This window comes from Tyto alba, unplaced genomic scaffold (assembly GCF_018691265.1).
Source record: "Tyto alba isolate M040663 unplaced genomic scaffold, T.alba_DEE_v4.0 Super-Scaffold_42, whole genome shotgun sequence".
Taxonomy (NCBI): domain Eukaryota; kingdom Metazoa; phylum Chordata; class Aves; order Strigiformes; family Tytonidae; genus Tyto; species Tyto alba.
Window position 1 is genome coordinate 32,083,037 of NW_024881318.1, and position 15,640 is coordinate 32,098,676.

The following is a 15,640-nucleotide window of genomic DNA, read 5'->3' on the forward strand; positions in this document are numbered from 1 at the left end:
AAACATATAAAGAGCTGAAATGACTCCACTCAATAGCTATTCCAGCTATCACAGTCTCCAACAGCTGAAGAATCGTATTTATAGGATGTTCCTAAATGTGAATACCAGACTACTTGAGGTTTTAAACAAAATTAATTCCTAGGCACTTAGTGATGGTGCTCTGATACTAGCTGAGAAATCTGGTCTTGACTTCTTGGCTCTTTTATCTTTCTTTCATTTTAAGTGACAGGTTTTGCTCCAGTACCTACATCTTCTTACTTGACAAATTTTGATGAACTGCAGTTTTCAGTAAAACAGTGCTAAAACCACGCCCTTTAAGATTTTGTCAGCAACTCCACAATCTCGCATTGCAAGCTACTAGGTGTGATATAAGATGGGTTTAGATCTGCTTTAACAAAGGCAATGGGACTATACACCACTCTAGCGAAGTATGGAGCTGTGGGTATTGATGACCACAATTCCCAGATCTAAAAACTCTCTACAGGATACTAAGAGTCCTAAACAGTACCTTCTGAAATGGTAACTTTCAGAATGAAAGCTGTTAAGGCTTTTTGGGGTCATGACAGTTTCAGGGAACAATGACCTTCTTTGAGAAGCCTGAAGGATGCAAGCCCACTGCTGCTGCTGATGCAAGTGGCTGCCCAGGGGACACCAAACATGTCTTGCACTTTGTCAAGGTCCCCCCGGCCACAGATAGGGTGGCAAAAATAAAGTCTTGTGCACAGATAAGGAAGCCAATGCAGTCACAAACTGCTGACTTATGGGCAACAGGATACCTCCTGGTACTACTCAGATAGGAAACACGTCTTCCACAGATACATGTTCTTCATAACAATAAGACAAAGTAGACACAGTGCATTGTTTGAGTGGTATTTCTTAGAAGGTTATGGGTGACTAGGTACTGAACAGCTGTTTAAATAAAATAGATTTAATCTAGACAAGGGCTTGAATACGCACCAATACAACAGTCAGCTGTCCCCAGGTGGAAGGTGAGGGACAAAGCATCAGGTGTGGAAGTCTTGCAGAAGGGCCCACAATGGCTTCACTGAGCCCTACCCCCACCCCAAAACCCCATTTACTCGGTCTTTTGTGAAGCTGTTTTATGCAGCTGAAACTTTTTTCTTTTTTTAATGAAGAAAAGATTAGTAGGTACAGCTGCAATTTCAGCAGAACTCTTTCCAAGACCCTCCACTTGATCCGTCTCACTAACAGATACACAGTTCTTTTTCCAGCCCATACATACAATTAATTGTTTGAATTTTTTGTCCTTGTGATGTTGACATAAAATGGAAGTTATCAGTACAAGACAGAGAAAAGAGACACAAGCACTGGAGTACCCATTTTAAGTCATGTTGCCTGTTGTCTTGGCAACCAGTTAATAAGCTCTGGTACTCATTTTTCACCAGCACCTGACAACAACATCTCTGCAAGATTTGGTATTATTAAGGAGTCTGCTAACTCAGCTGCTTTACAAGGTATCAAAAGAGATCTGCTGGCATTTCCATTCTGAATCCTGTTTTTCAGGAATCATAAATCATCCACAAATTGCCCAGCAGTTGAATATAGGACACACAAATACCACTGTGACAATCCATTCCCATGGAAAGAACAGAGGAAAAGTGTTGGGATCCAGTCACGCTCCCTGCAGTATCAATATGTACATTGCTATTCACTACACAGAGAGAAGGATTAGACCTCAAAAGTACATAAATCTTTGACAGACATCCTCTTGCATGTCTCTCCTTTGATAATGCAGGCATATGGCATGGGGACAGGGTTGGCCCCATTTCCTCCAAGCTTCTGTTTGGAGAAAGAGTCCTACCCTTCACATTGCTGCTGTGCGTATCCTCGAGCTGCTTTGAGAAGCACACAAGCATGTACTGAGCCAGCACTGCAATTACCATAATTAAACATTATAATCAAATAGGCTTCAGTCAGCAGTCAGACCTGGCTACACAAGGAGCTGTGCAGACACACTAGATGTCTCTACCCTTCCTCAAGAGTAAACTGTCCCTATATGTGAGCCACACAAAGAGTTCAGTCTCTAAGAACTAAAAAAAAGGCTGTTTAATTACATCTCACAGACTACCCTATCACTTTGGATGACTACTTTCCTTGGACAAAAGGTCACCTAGTTACACAAATTCTGCAGAGTTTCTGAGTTTGGGACCATAAAGGAATACGCACAATCATCTTCTTGGTATGAACATTAACCAATTCATTGGTTAAACACTCTAAATTCAATATTTGGGTGTTGTAACAGAAATCAAACTTTTCTGAAATTTTATTAGTAAATGGCAAAAAAAAAAACCTTCTCCCCAACAAACAGTAGAGAGGATACAAAGAAGCCTCATGCAGATTCATCCTCAGAGAACCACAGAGAGAAACTAAAATAAGTGATCCTCTGACCTGTGCATCAGGATTCGGGAGGTGTCAGCGGGCCTCTCCACAAAATTTTAGACACAAAATTGGTCAAGAGAGATAGCTTTATTTCTGAATGTTCTTTTTATCCAAGTTTCAGACTCCCTTAATGCTCTTTCAAAATAGAATTTGGCAGTTTATTGTTTAAAGATTGAGCAGTGGTGAAAACCACATTCATTACTGCTTGTCATAGAGATGTTGATGAATTCCAGTCCCATGCAATTAAGCTGTAATTCAACACAATGACAGACTAAACAGGCAAGTCTAGACAAACAAGAAAAAAATCAACCAAAAATACAATTCCTAGAGAAAAATTCCTAGAGGATTCTATAATCTTTCTGCTTAAAAAAGGGGTGCATAATCTTATTTTATTCATCATATGAAAGCAGAGCATTTGCTTTATTTTAATTCATGCAATGGTATCAGGTTGTATCATCTAAACAAGTCAGCAAAAAATATTAGACACACTGGAATATTTTTACTAAAGGACAACCACAGGATATTTTTTCTCCTTAAAGCTTTAAAGTAAAACACACACATGTTAAAAATGGGGTGCCTTGCATCTTGCATTGCTTAAAGATAAATTCTGCTAATTTCACTTATCGAAATAGTCTCTCCATAAAACAGAGGTACTAGTGCCACTGAGAAGCTGAATTGGCTTCGTGACATTTATACTGAAATGAAAGACATGTATTGTAGGCCTGAGTTTACTTCCATGTAAATCAGGAACTACATTCCTTGACTCTAAATCTTCACACTGGATATTGTTGTATTGGTTCTGTTGGTTTTCAAACCAGGGGAAGAATCATAGAGGTTCAAGTTTTTTTCCTTAACTCTGTCAATCTTTTTCTCTCTATAGATACGGGGAGATACAGCAAAATCTGCTATAACCTATGCTGCAAGAGGAAGAATTAGTTACATAAGACATTTTGGTACATTATTGGAAACCATCAGGTCAATGCTGTTATGTTAGCAAGACAGGATTTCTTTGTCAACAGTGTATAGCAACTGACCATAGGAATGTGATGTAGTAGCACAATGCAACATTTCACAGCCCTTTTTCACCACACTTAAGAGATGTTCCTGAAGCTGAAATTTATAGCACCCTTCACTACTAGGTTTTACTAGTCAATGTGCACATGGCCACCATGATTTCACCAATGCAAGCAATCTCTGCTCCTTTGATAAGGTTATGTGGTTTCATGTGAGAACCATCATTAATTTCACCCAACATTTGTGTTAAAGTAATGACATGTTGGAAAACTTATCAAACCCTTGATTCCCATGCAAGCAGAACAAAACCAACTTTTACATTTCACAAAATTGGAATTTTTTGTTTTGTTTTGCTTTATTGTATGAATCCTCTAAAGGAAGAATGGGCTTGAAGAAAAGGCAGCAAAGACATTTAGTCTTATGAGTCCTGTAAATTTCTAATTTCCTCATACAAGCCAAAGCAAGTTTCTGTGAATCAAGGTAGATTCCATCCCTCGGCTTTTCATACCAAGAAAATTCCAAGTGCTTTGGGAAGAAACACAGAGCTTGGTCCACACTTGTGCAACAGCCGTGACACTAGTTCTGGCTCTATCAAACTCTAGAGCTAACCTTTCGGGTTATTTTCTTTTTTGTATGTGCTCTACCTACCAAAAGAAGCTTTAGTCTCTGGGACTACTAGATTGGTGCTACATAAACAAACTGTTAGTCAAAAAGTAAGTTTTACCTAACTTTAATGTGGCCCTTAAACTAACATCTCCTACCAAAGTTATCATGGTGATATACATGAAGCTAACCTAAAAGGCTGATTATTAAAGTTAAGTTGCGAGAAAGTGAAAAAAATATTGTAATTTCCAAGCCATATTTTGAAATAAAGGAAACAGATTATTCATTGTAAAGAAACATAAATGAAAGTGGGCCATAAAACTCCAGTGTGATTATTAATTCTGACCTCAAAAAAAAACAAGCAGCTTTTGCAAAACACTTGCAAAAACTTACCTCGAACTTCAGGAGAGAATCGAGCTGAATGGCGAGACACAAAAAGTTTCAGTTCTTGATCCAGGTTGCATTCAATCAAGTTTGTGTCCCATGATCGGATTCCTAAAATTCAACATACAAAACACATGTAGCTTAATATATGATCACTGGAAGTTTTAACTGAGTATTTCTCCATTTGCATTCATGCTATTTGCATATTTCTAAATTCCAAACCCTGCCTCTCTTCCTTTCAAGGCACACAGCTATTTTTTGAATAGTGCTGAGAAAGCGCTCTGGACAGAAACCAGTCACAAGCAAGAAGAAATCTACCTTTCCAAAGGATGATCATCCTTTAAGGCCCCAGCTTTAGAACTGCTGGTTCCACATCCTAGTAGCCACATTACAAGAAGCTACTGATGACCCTGAATTGACTTTAAAATAAGAATACACTGATTTACTGTTCTAGTTTTGACCAGGATAAAACTGATTTTGTCTTCTTAGTAGCTAGAATAGTGCTGTTTTGGATTCGAGTAGGCGTTTTGGTGTGAGAATAATGTTGATAATACACTGATGTTTTCAGCTGTTGCTAAGAGATCAAGGACTTTTCAACTTCCCCTGTCCTACCCGTGCACAGGTACACAAAAAGCTGGGAGGGAGCATGGCCGGACCAACGTGCCCAAATTGGCCAACAGAATATTCCATATCATGTAATGTCATGCTCAGTAGATGGATGAGAGTTGACCACGAAACTCCCTCTTACTTCTGGAATTGCAATCTCAGGATTCTCGTTTCTCTGGGATGGCTAACTGGAAAGGGGCTGGGTATCAGTCAGCAGGTGGTGATCAATCATGCATTACACATTTGTATTTTCTATTATTACTATTATTATTAGAATTATTATTATTTTAATTTTATTTAAATGATTTAACTGTTTTAATCTCAACCTACAAGTCTCCTTTTACCCCTCCAATTCTCTCCCCCATTCCCCAGGGTGGGGGAGGGTGATCAAGGGTGTGGTGTTTGTCGGCCTGCCAGGTTCAAACCACCACATTTACAAAACTGAAAGAGTGAATAATTCAGAGGACACTTTAATCACCTTGAAGGACCACTGTACTTGTCCCTCTGAGAAAAAAAAAAAAAGAGACAGCATCAACTAGCATGTTGCAAATTAATATGTAAATACAAAGTATTCATGTGCTGACTCCTTCATTCAAAAGCTTTGAAGCATCCCATATTGTAAATTAAAATTTAAGTGATCTTTTATTTATGAGGTATCAAAATCTGAGTTTTGATATTTTAAAATGTTATGCTTGATTTCTTTTTCTTTTAAAAACTACCATTTTTCCCCCTGGCTACTTAGAAAGTAAGACACTTGACATGTATATGATCAAAAAATGTATTATTTCAAACTATATTTTTAAGGGTTGAAATTTGACTGGGGAAGAAAAAAAAAAATGCTGCCAAAAGACAAATTTATAGTTTCCTTCCATAAAATCTTGATGACTAAATGAAAAAAAACAACAACAACCAAAAAACAAAAACAAACAAACAAACAAACAAACAAAAAACAAACAAAAAAATGACAAAACAAAACCCCAACCAACCAAAAACAACCAACCAAAAAACAAAACAGAAGAACATGCTTAACATTTTCCTATAATTTTCTTGTTTTGAAATTGTTCTGAAAAATCTTCTAGTTTTGAAAAATAATGAGCAGGCTGTTGCACTACGTGTAAGTCCAGGCACTGCTGCAATTTTGAACACCAATGTTACAACGTTCCTAAATGAACATTGTTAGACTTAGACAAGTTAGCTAGCAAATGCAGAAGTGACTGCAGGCAAGGAAGTGCCTGGTGGGCCTCCCCACACGCCTGACAGTGCCTTTGTGTGAAATTGTTGAGTTAAACCACTTTGGGGTTTGGCGAGGAGGTGCCTGAAGAGGTGTGTGGCCAACCCCTCATTAGGAGACTAACACTAACACTCTTGCTGGTAACTCTGTCAGGGTTTCAAGCTGTGAATGTTACTGTCAATGCTACCTCCCATGCTGGACTCCCTTTCAAGGCAGCAGAAATGTCAGGACTCGTGCTGGCAGAAGCCATGTTGTAGGGCTGAAGGATGAGTAGGAGCATGAGGGGGAAGAGCAGAGAAACCAGAACTGTCGTTCCCGTCTCCCACTGCAGCTCTGGGTAGGTTCTCCATGCAAATATAAACATCTGCATTTCAAGAGCCTGAAGCCTCTTCAGGGAAAATTCATCCAGGGCTTTTCCTTCTCAGCATCCCAGTCCAGGTAGAAGCATGCTTACTACTGGGCTATGCTACCAGTTATCAAGTAGCTGCCATTTGAAACGCTAAATAAATTTGGAAATATAGTATTGCCTGTGTTTCATAACCACTCAGGAGAAAAATAACTGAGCTATAACCAGCCACCTCCACTTCCTGACTGATGCATCGCTGTTCAGAGGCATAAGCACTGAATGTCTTCTGTAAGTTTCCTTATTTTCATTTCTCAAAAATCTCTTGGCCATATGGTACTTTTTTGGGGCATAGTTTTGGCAGACAAATACAGCTTAGCAGACTTTAATGTTTTCCAGGTGTTGAAATATTTGAGATCAAGAAAGTAAAGATGATAATACCACGCACATACAGCACATATGAGAACTATGACTAGTAAACCAACATCAATCATGAAGCTGAAGTACATTGAGTGAATGAGTGCTGAAATTTAAGAAGCTAGAAGATAAACAGCTCACTGGCCCATGACAGCAAGCCTGTGTGGGGAGACTACAAAGCTTTCTGGAGGTCAGTTAGGCAATATGGACTATGATTCAGCAATGCTGCTAATGACAGGGCCTGTCCACCACCCCTAGCTGCTTTTGTCGTGAATTCAAATTTGCTGTAGGGATAAGATTCTGATTAGGCGTAGTCAAGACTGCTGAGCCAGGCAATGTCTAATATACAGGACTCAACACAAAATAAGTAGCAAAAAAAACAACAATAAAAAAAAAAAAAAAGCCAAGACATCCCATAGACACAGTAGTCCTAGAAGCTGAAGCTGGGATTTGGATATAATATCCCAAATCTGCAGCTGCATGATTCAGCAGTCTGGCTGCAAAAATTATGCCTATACGTTATAAAGCAGCATAATGTATTATATACATTATATAATCAAATCAGGTTTGGGTAGAACAGAGGTAAATCTGGAACTAAAATTCGAGAGCAATCCAATGATGTAGATCATTAACAGCATGGACATAACTACTGGAAGCATGGCTGAACTGGAGCTGTTTCTTTCTGCAGTCTTAGGAGAGCAATGCTCTAGAGACATGACTAGTCAGACAGCAGGCAGGGCACACCCAGCAGGGCATCTGCCAAATCCGTGGCAAAATGATGAAGCTTTCTCTTCCCTCTTCTTTTTTGGTGGATGGTGGGTTGGAGGATAATCCTCTTAGCAAAGTCACATCCCAAATGTAATTACCGAAAGTGCATCTCACCACGCCATTCCCTCTTCATGATATATTAAGAAATGACTCTGCATTCCACCAGGTTGCGTAGCATCACGCCACTGATGTGTTATCAGCAGATGTTTTCTTTGACACGTTGCTCTGCAGTTTGGCGCATGAATCCACACTTTTCAGTGATGGTTCTCGGGAGATGTACCAGAGAAGACACTGAAGCAGAGTTATCAAGAACCCCAAATGCATTTAAGGCTGTGTTGAGAATAAAGGTTGAAAGAAGTGGGTGTTTCCAGAGAACAGCACACTTTCCAAAGGGAAAGAGATCAGTCAAGCCCATATTTGCCTCATGTAGATAGAGCTTCAGACTCCCAGTGTACTCATTCAGAACAATGCACCTCAAAATTTGATCACCTTTTTTTCCTAGCAGGCAAAATCTCAGTCAGATCATCTGACACGAGGACCAGTGAGGTGACTTCTAATCCAAAATGCTGAACAAAAAGACCGAAGCGTTCCCTCTGAACATCTAAAATTGTAAGTGGGTGCTATGCTTAGTGGCAGGAGATAGCAGCAACAGAGCTATGCAGCAGCAACTGTACAATAGAAGCTTCAAGAAGAGACTGAAGAGCGTTTCTTCAGAGGAAGGATGACATCAGCTGTCTTGAGGGCAGAAGTTTTATCCATTTGCTCTATAATTTCTAATAATTTAATTAAAATGCAGCTAATTCACTTCTGACATAACAGAAAATTAGATAGAATTAGGCAAGTGCTGAAGAGGCTCTGAATGACAAAGCATCTGCCTCAGTAGTTCTCCCTAGGAGACAATGGTAGCAATAAAGATGAACAGGTCATGGTGAAGCTGGTTAGCTGTGATAAGGCAGCCCTTTACTACAAACAGTCATGAAAAATAACCAAGAGAAATAGCCAACTAAAGCAACAATGCTTGAGAAAGCAACAATAGAGACAAATGAAGTCCTAGCTGGACTGCTGAACCACACCTACATGACAAGGCTGCTAACAGTTCCCCGTTCCAGGGTTTCTTTCTCCGCTCTAACAATGGCAGGTTTCTGAAATGTCTGCGTTCAACAATCCAGAACAAAAATATATGGTACAAAATCAAGTATCAATTGAGTTTAACAAACTAAGGGGTCCAGCAATAATGTTCTTTGTGCTCCATACCACTGTTACTGCAACGGGGCTTTTTTTTTTTTTTTTTTTTTTTTCTCCTCTCTGCATGTACACTGCAATCTATTGTATCAGAAACCACTCCGAGAACTTATAAAACTGTCATTTCACTTGGAATACCTTCCTGTACGGCCGTCTTAAGAAAAGGACAAATAAACAGCGAGTGAAAGCAGCAGCCCTTGGCTGGACAATAATGAGGCTGAGCACTCGGGTATTAGCCTTGTTACCCATATGGTTTTTCTTTATTGAAATATATACAACGCTCATATAAAGATTGGGTGCTGAAAAAAATTCCCCAGGCAAGAGAAAAGTCTCACCGCCCAAAGTTAGACACAAAGGCAGCACGGCTGCGCTCCCACTCGGGCAGCCTTTGCCGCCCGGGAGGAAAACGCCCCGAAATCCCGGCCGGTTTGGGTTTGCGCCGGGGGACACAGGGTTTTGCGGGGAGCAGCCGCCCCGCAGCCCCATCCCCATCGCCATCCCCCCGCCGCCCTTTGTCCGCTCCGGGCTGCCATAGGGACCGCAGTGCGGACTGCGCCACGCCCACCCGCCGGTGTCTCCGGGCAGACGGGCTCGGCGGCGGCGGCACGGCGGGGCGATGGGGCGGCGGGGCGGTGGGCTCCCGCCCCGGCCCGGGCGGCGGGCAGCGGGCCGGGTTGGCCCGGCGGCGGGACGGTCTCTGCGCGGGCGGTGGCGAGGCCCGGCCCCGCAGCCCTCGCACCCCAACGGGGGAGGGTGGGAGAGGGGGGGAGAGTGGGGTGGGGTGGGGGTGGGGGGGGCGCGGCGGGACCCTCGCGGAATAAAGAGCCGGAGACTGCGGCTTGGCGGCTCGTGTGTCCGTGCCCTGCGTGGGGTGGGGGTGAGCCCCGGCCGCGTCCGAGCAGGGAGAAGGCGCCGGCGGGGCGGGGCGGGGTGCCGCGGCGCTGCCTGCGGTGTCCCCGCTCCCCGCCGCCTCACCTCGCTCGATGTTGGCGATGGCCCGCCGCAGGTGCTCCTCGGTCACCAGCTCGCCGATGACCACCAGCAGGTAGAACTTGCTGTCCAGGAAGCGGTGGGAGAGGCTGGGCGAGGGGGAGGTGGGGTTGGGGATGCTGCAGGAGGGCTCCGAGTCCACTTCCACCACCACGGTGGCCATCGCCGCCGCCCCGCTCCGCCCCGCGGCTCCGGGGCGCTGAGGGGAGAAGGGCCGCTCGGCGGCGGCTCCGCAGGCGGCAGGGAGGGAGTGAGGGCGGGCGGGGAGGCGGCGGCGCTTTTATACGGAGACGGTGCAGGGCAGGGACCTGGCGAGGAGGAGAAGGAGGAGGAGGAGGAGGGGGAGGAGGAGGAAGGGGGGGAGCCGGCGCATCCCCGCGCCGCCGCCGCCGCGTTTCCAGCATCCACAGCTGATGTCATCTGCGGCAAATCCTCCCCGCGGCGGCCCCCGGAAGCAGGAAGGACGCGGGGGGCGAACAACGCCCCGCGGGGGGGACGCCAAGGGGTGCGCCCCAACCCCGGCCCCGGCCCCGGGACCCTCCGGCCGGCGCCGGTCCCACTCCCCTCGGTCGTCCCGCGTCCCGGGGCCCTCCCGGGGCGTCACCCCGCCGGGCGGGTCGGGCGCGGCGTCGGGCTCTGCTGCCGCGGCTCCCCGAGAGCCTCCCGCCGCCCCGGCCTGGGAGCACGGCGGTGAGGAGCCGCAGCGGGTGCCCGGGCAGACCTGGGGAGCTCATCCGGGAAAATCCGGCATCGGGGCTCCAGCTGCACCCCTGACGCCGACGGGTGAGAAAGCAGCGCCGCTGCCCGAGGCCAAGGGTCCTGTCTCCTGCATCTCGCTGTAGCACTGCAGCAAAATTTGAGTCATACCTCCCAGACACGCACAGCCGGCGATCTGAAAATTCCTGCTACCCTTTTTTCATTTGAAAACAGTTCACTAAATAAGATAACTTCAAACATAGCTTTTCTACACTTATTCAAAGCCCATGAGTATATGACTTACACCAGAAAAGCGCTGGTTTTGGAAAAGCTGCCAAACCCCATACTCTTAAGGCTCCAGAAGTTCATAGGGTTCTGGGCAACTAATTTTGACCAGGCTCAAGAAACTCCAGGGAGGAATGGTATCAGAAAACATCTACAATTACAAAACCGACAATTTCATTCCTCTCCACATGCAAGTTAGACATCTCCTCAACACTCACTGAGACCCACTCAAAAGATAATCACCTCCTAAAACTGTTTTATCTTCTCCTAAAATGGGTTGGAGCAGTCAGATAAATCAGCCTCCCTGAGATGTTTCTCTCACTGTACTGACAGAAGCAAGGCACCGGTTTATACTAAGCCCCTTGTTTATATGGCTAAAGTGATGTGGGAGAAATCTCACTGTGACCTAAAAAAAGATATAAACTTTTATAGCCTGGATTTTAAGATAACCTCTGATCCCTGACTCAGAAGACACTTCCTCTGTGTGCAGCTCCTTCCAGTACTGACTGCTCATATCCACTGCCTGCTGCTCAGAAACAGAGTGCTTTCTTGAATGAACCAATACATTAGTCTTGTTTTCTTAGACTGTGTACTTTGTTTCAGGGCACACTGGACTCTTTCTACAACATGCATTTCAGGTCGTCACCACTAAGTTATTTGTCTTACTTGCCCAGAAGCACCCACAAAGCTAGAAGCACCATTGTTGTAGGTGCTGGTCCATAATGTTATATCTGCCTATAGCACCTAGTGTTTTCAATATGAATAGTTCCTCTCCATAAATACAGCACTGAGAGCCTTGGCTAATAGGGCATGATGTGTTTGGATGTTTCATCCAAAGTAGATTTTTTGTCTGAGTTGCTGTTAGTTTGAAGGCTGTAGAGTGCAGACAAGCATTTTTACAGCCATGTCAGGTGGCTGAGATGACACAGTGTTAAAGAGCAATGGTGTTCATCCTTCACTAGAGCTGACACAGTTGATAGAACAAATGCAATGGCATAGATCCAGAAGAACAAGCAACAGTTCCTCTAAAGTTTGTGAGGTATTCATAGGTACAGAGTGCTCTTTGGGTACCCCTGTTCATATGAGCCCAGCTGTGACTTTGGTGTTTTCTTGCTGATCCTGGCAGTTTCCATGCAGTAGTATAGATACCTACCTAGAAATAATGTCCGCTCCCCAGTGGCCATGTCCTATAAGACCCCCACCCTAATAATCTATTCTAATTATAGATACCCTCAAGACTTGCCACATGGTGCCCACTGGAGAAAGGCAGCTTCTGGTTTCTCCCACTGCAACACGTAACCTTGGGATATACCTGTATTTCAATCACCAACAAGAGCAGCTTGTCTCTGGAGCATGGAAGGGTCTTGCCGAGGGGACTTGCTGACAGGTTGCAGAATAGACTGGTAGTGGTTCCCGGACATAGAGATAAAACAGTTACTTGCCTCACAAGCACAGCAGGTTAAACGCATTACTCTGATAAATACACACCAGTACTCAAAATGCATTATATGTGCTTTTTAGCACATTTTTTATTTTAAGAAAAAATTAAGACATAGGTAACTAGAGAAATGCCTGTGAATTTGAAAAGTAAGAGATAAAAAGAATGTATTGTATCAAAGAAAATGCCTACATACAAGTAGGTAATACAGAAGTTTGAAATAGCATGCTGAGGTAATCCTCTATTTTATATTGCGCTGTAAAATAATATGCAGCTAGAAAAATAGAAAGGTGAACTGTTAGAGTCAAACTGTCTTGTGATGGGAGATGTGTCACACATTAAAACCCTAAGGACAAGAGACAGCCTTTGGAATAAAATGGTCTTGAGCTAAACTCCTCGAGGGACGCAGACCTCTACCCTCATCTATTCACAAACATATGCTTCTTCATCTGAGGTGGAAGTTGGACAAGAAAAGATGCTTTAACCTCCTGGATGTGACTCTGAGGAAGATGCAGGTTCCCATCTCTATGGTCAGTGTTCATGCTGTGACTTGCCCTGTTGGTATATCACTCGGGTAATTTTGTTTGTCATCATTTTTCTCTATCTGGAAACCCATTTATATTCCGCAATATGGAGCATACCAACAGATTCGCTCCTGGGTGAAGTGTAGAGATGTGCTGTATAAAGCTGACTCAGTGTCATGTGACCCTCACCGTCTGAAAACAATACCAGCTTCCTAGCTGCAGCTAAATCACATAGATATGCCACTTCAGAAGAAGAAACAGCAAATCTCATGCGGACTGTGGAATATGTCTTGCTGTTTTAAAGAGACAGTGATTGATACCCACTGATGCCTGGCTTTCTTTTGCTTTGTTTTGGTTTGGTTTTGTTCCTTTAGTATGTTCTGTACCAAATTGGTGTCCCCCAACTGAATATAGTCAAACATTATATGTACAGCTGTATTTTTCTTGCGGATCTGGTATTTTTTAAAATAAACAGGCAGTTTTAAATAAAGCACTTGAAGTCTAAAACTAGAACATACTTCTTGGTAGTGTGTGCCATTTGTTACCCACTAATATTCAGGTTTCATTCAAGTCCTATCTTCAAGTTTTCAATGAGGTTTCAGTGATGCACAAATGCTTAGGCTGGCCCTTTGTCTGAGGCCAAATGTCACCCCTACCATAAAAGAAATTCTTATCCCTGTGCATTACTTCAGAACAATTTAAGAACTTTACCGAAAGTGAAGTGGTTCAGAAGGCTGTCTTCAGTGAGAGAAATGCCAGTCCGGAGACTGCACAATGTGCCATGGAGCGGGTAGTTTTTCATGAAGTGGGTAGGTTTTCATAAGGAGAGGCAGTAAGGCATAACATATTTTAGAGACGAAGCTTTGCCAGCCTACACCAGAGGGGACAGAATCACAGAATGCCTGAGTTTGGAAGGGACCTCTGGAGGTCATCTTGTCTAATCCTCCTGCTCAAGTAGCACCGCCTACAGTAGGCTGCTCAGAGCTGTGTTCAGCCGGGTTTGAGTATCTCCATGGATGGAGACTCCAGCACCTCTCTGGACAACCTGTGCGAGTGCTCTGTCACCCCCACAGTGAAAAAGTGTTTCCTCATGCACGGTGAAGTCAAGAATATGCCACGAATATTACAGCAAATAATACCCATAACATTTTGTACCTTATCTGATGCCTTCCCAACATGACCTACTGTCACTCTCAATGCTCCCACTCCCCCATGTGTGACCCCGCATTTCCTTCAGTCCACCAACCCCACATGGTCCAGCCTTCACCTCTCAGGGTCTCCTCTGCGCGTTGGTCCTCACGAGCAACTCAGCAGAGCACAGCAGTGCGGGCACAGAGGGGCGGTCAGCACATCGCCCTGGCCCCAGCAGAGCAGAGGCATCATCCTGCAGCCACTGGCCACCATGTGATCAGTCAGAACTCCTGCACGTCCCTGACAGAACCTGGCTGTGTGGTTCCTAAAGACAACACCTCTTGCCTTCCCCCATTTTTTTTAGGCAGGGAGGCATCCTCATCCCTAACATCCTCAGGCTAGCGCTGCTGGAGGAGCTTCTCCTGCAGCAGTGATATGGCAAAGGCCAGGGGCACAGAGAGAGCTGCACCTGAGTGAGCAGCCAGGGACTTAGACTCCGGGAATGACTCTTTGAGAGGGGAAACATTTACTTGACATGTTAAGATGGCAAGCTTTATGTTTAACTGCATGAAAAATAAAAACGATTTGTCTGACATTCGTTTCAAGTTTGTTAAATTATATTACTTCAATTTTAATTAATATTTTTAAATAGCAAAAGAAATAAAGTTTTTATTTGCTTGTGGTGAAACATCCACTTCAGCTGGTATTTCAGATGTTTCCCACTCCTCCCACTTTCCCCATAGAAAAAGGGGAGTTAAATATGAAAGAAAAAATAAGTGAGGAAAGCAACACTGTTGCTTTTAAAAATAACATTTTCTCTCACATTCAGCTCTCTTGAAGTGAGAGAATAATAACACCAAGTAACATTTTGTGTTAGTTCCCAATGGAAAAAGCTAATTTTTATTTATTTTTTTTTTTTAATCAGAGTAATTTCCCTCTTTGTTCAGTGGAAAAAGAAGTTTGAAGTAAAAAAAGGGAAAAATACTTTATTTAACTTGAGTGAGAATGAAATGAAAAAAAAAAAAAAAGGGAGATTTCCTCTTGTCTGTTAAAAAAGACAATTTAGAAATTAATGACTTTTAATAAAATTATCCTGAAATTTGCTATGAAAAAACCCTTAATTTTGCAAGAAAATAAAATGATTGCTTCTCTACTGTTGGAAAGAAAATAGAGCAGTTTTAAGTAATGGGATCCCGTTTACTAATTAAGATGACACTTAAAGTTCAGCAATAAATGATAACAAAAAAAATTGAAATCAGTGATACCCATTGTGTCACAAAGCCGGATGTATAATTAAAACGGCAGCAGCAAAACCAATGGTAATGCGGTGTGTATTGGTATCAGCCAGTAGTTTTGAGCTTCATTTGAGCAGTTTTGAATTCTTTTGAACAAGGGAGAGAAGAATGGTCTGTTGATATGTGGGGTAGTTTGGATTTCAGGGGGTGGATTCTGCAGGTTTTTAATTCTTGCTGAAGGACTGCAAGTTACAGAATTACATTTGTTTTCTAGGGAGAAGATCACATCAACCTGAGCAGCCTTGCAGTCCAGAGGCTCAACATACACTTCCC

The 15,640-nt window shown here is 43.5% G+C and overlaps 1 protein-coding gene across 1 annotated transcript in view; it reads right to left on the reverse strand.

Annotated features, from left to right (window-relative positions):
- The window catches only part of MAP1B (microtubule associated protein 1B), a 67,992-nt gene extending 57,816 nt beyond the window's left edge, over positions 1-10,176 (reverse strand). The window contains 2 exon segments of the mRNA XM_033008694.2: positions 4,411-4,512; positions 9,984-10,176. Coding sequence (XP_032864585.2) covers positions 4,411-4,512; positions 9,984-10,161 — 280 coding nt within the window. The 5' untranslated portion in view covers positions 10,162-10,176.
- Between the last annotated feature and the right edge of the window lie 5,464 nt (positions 10,177-15,640).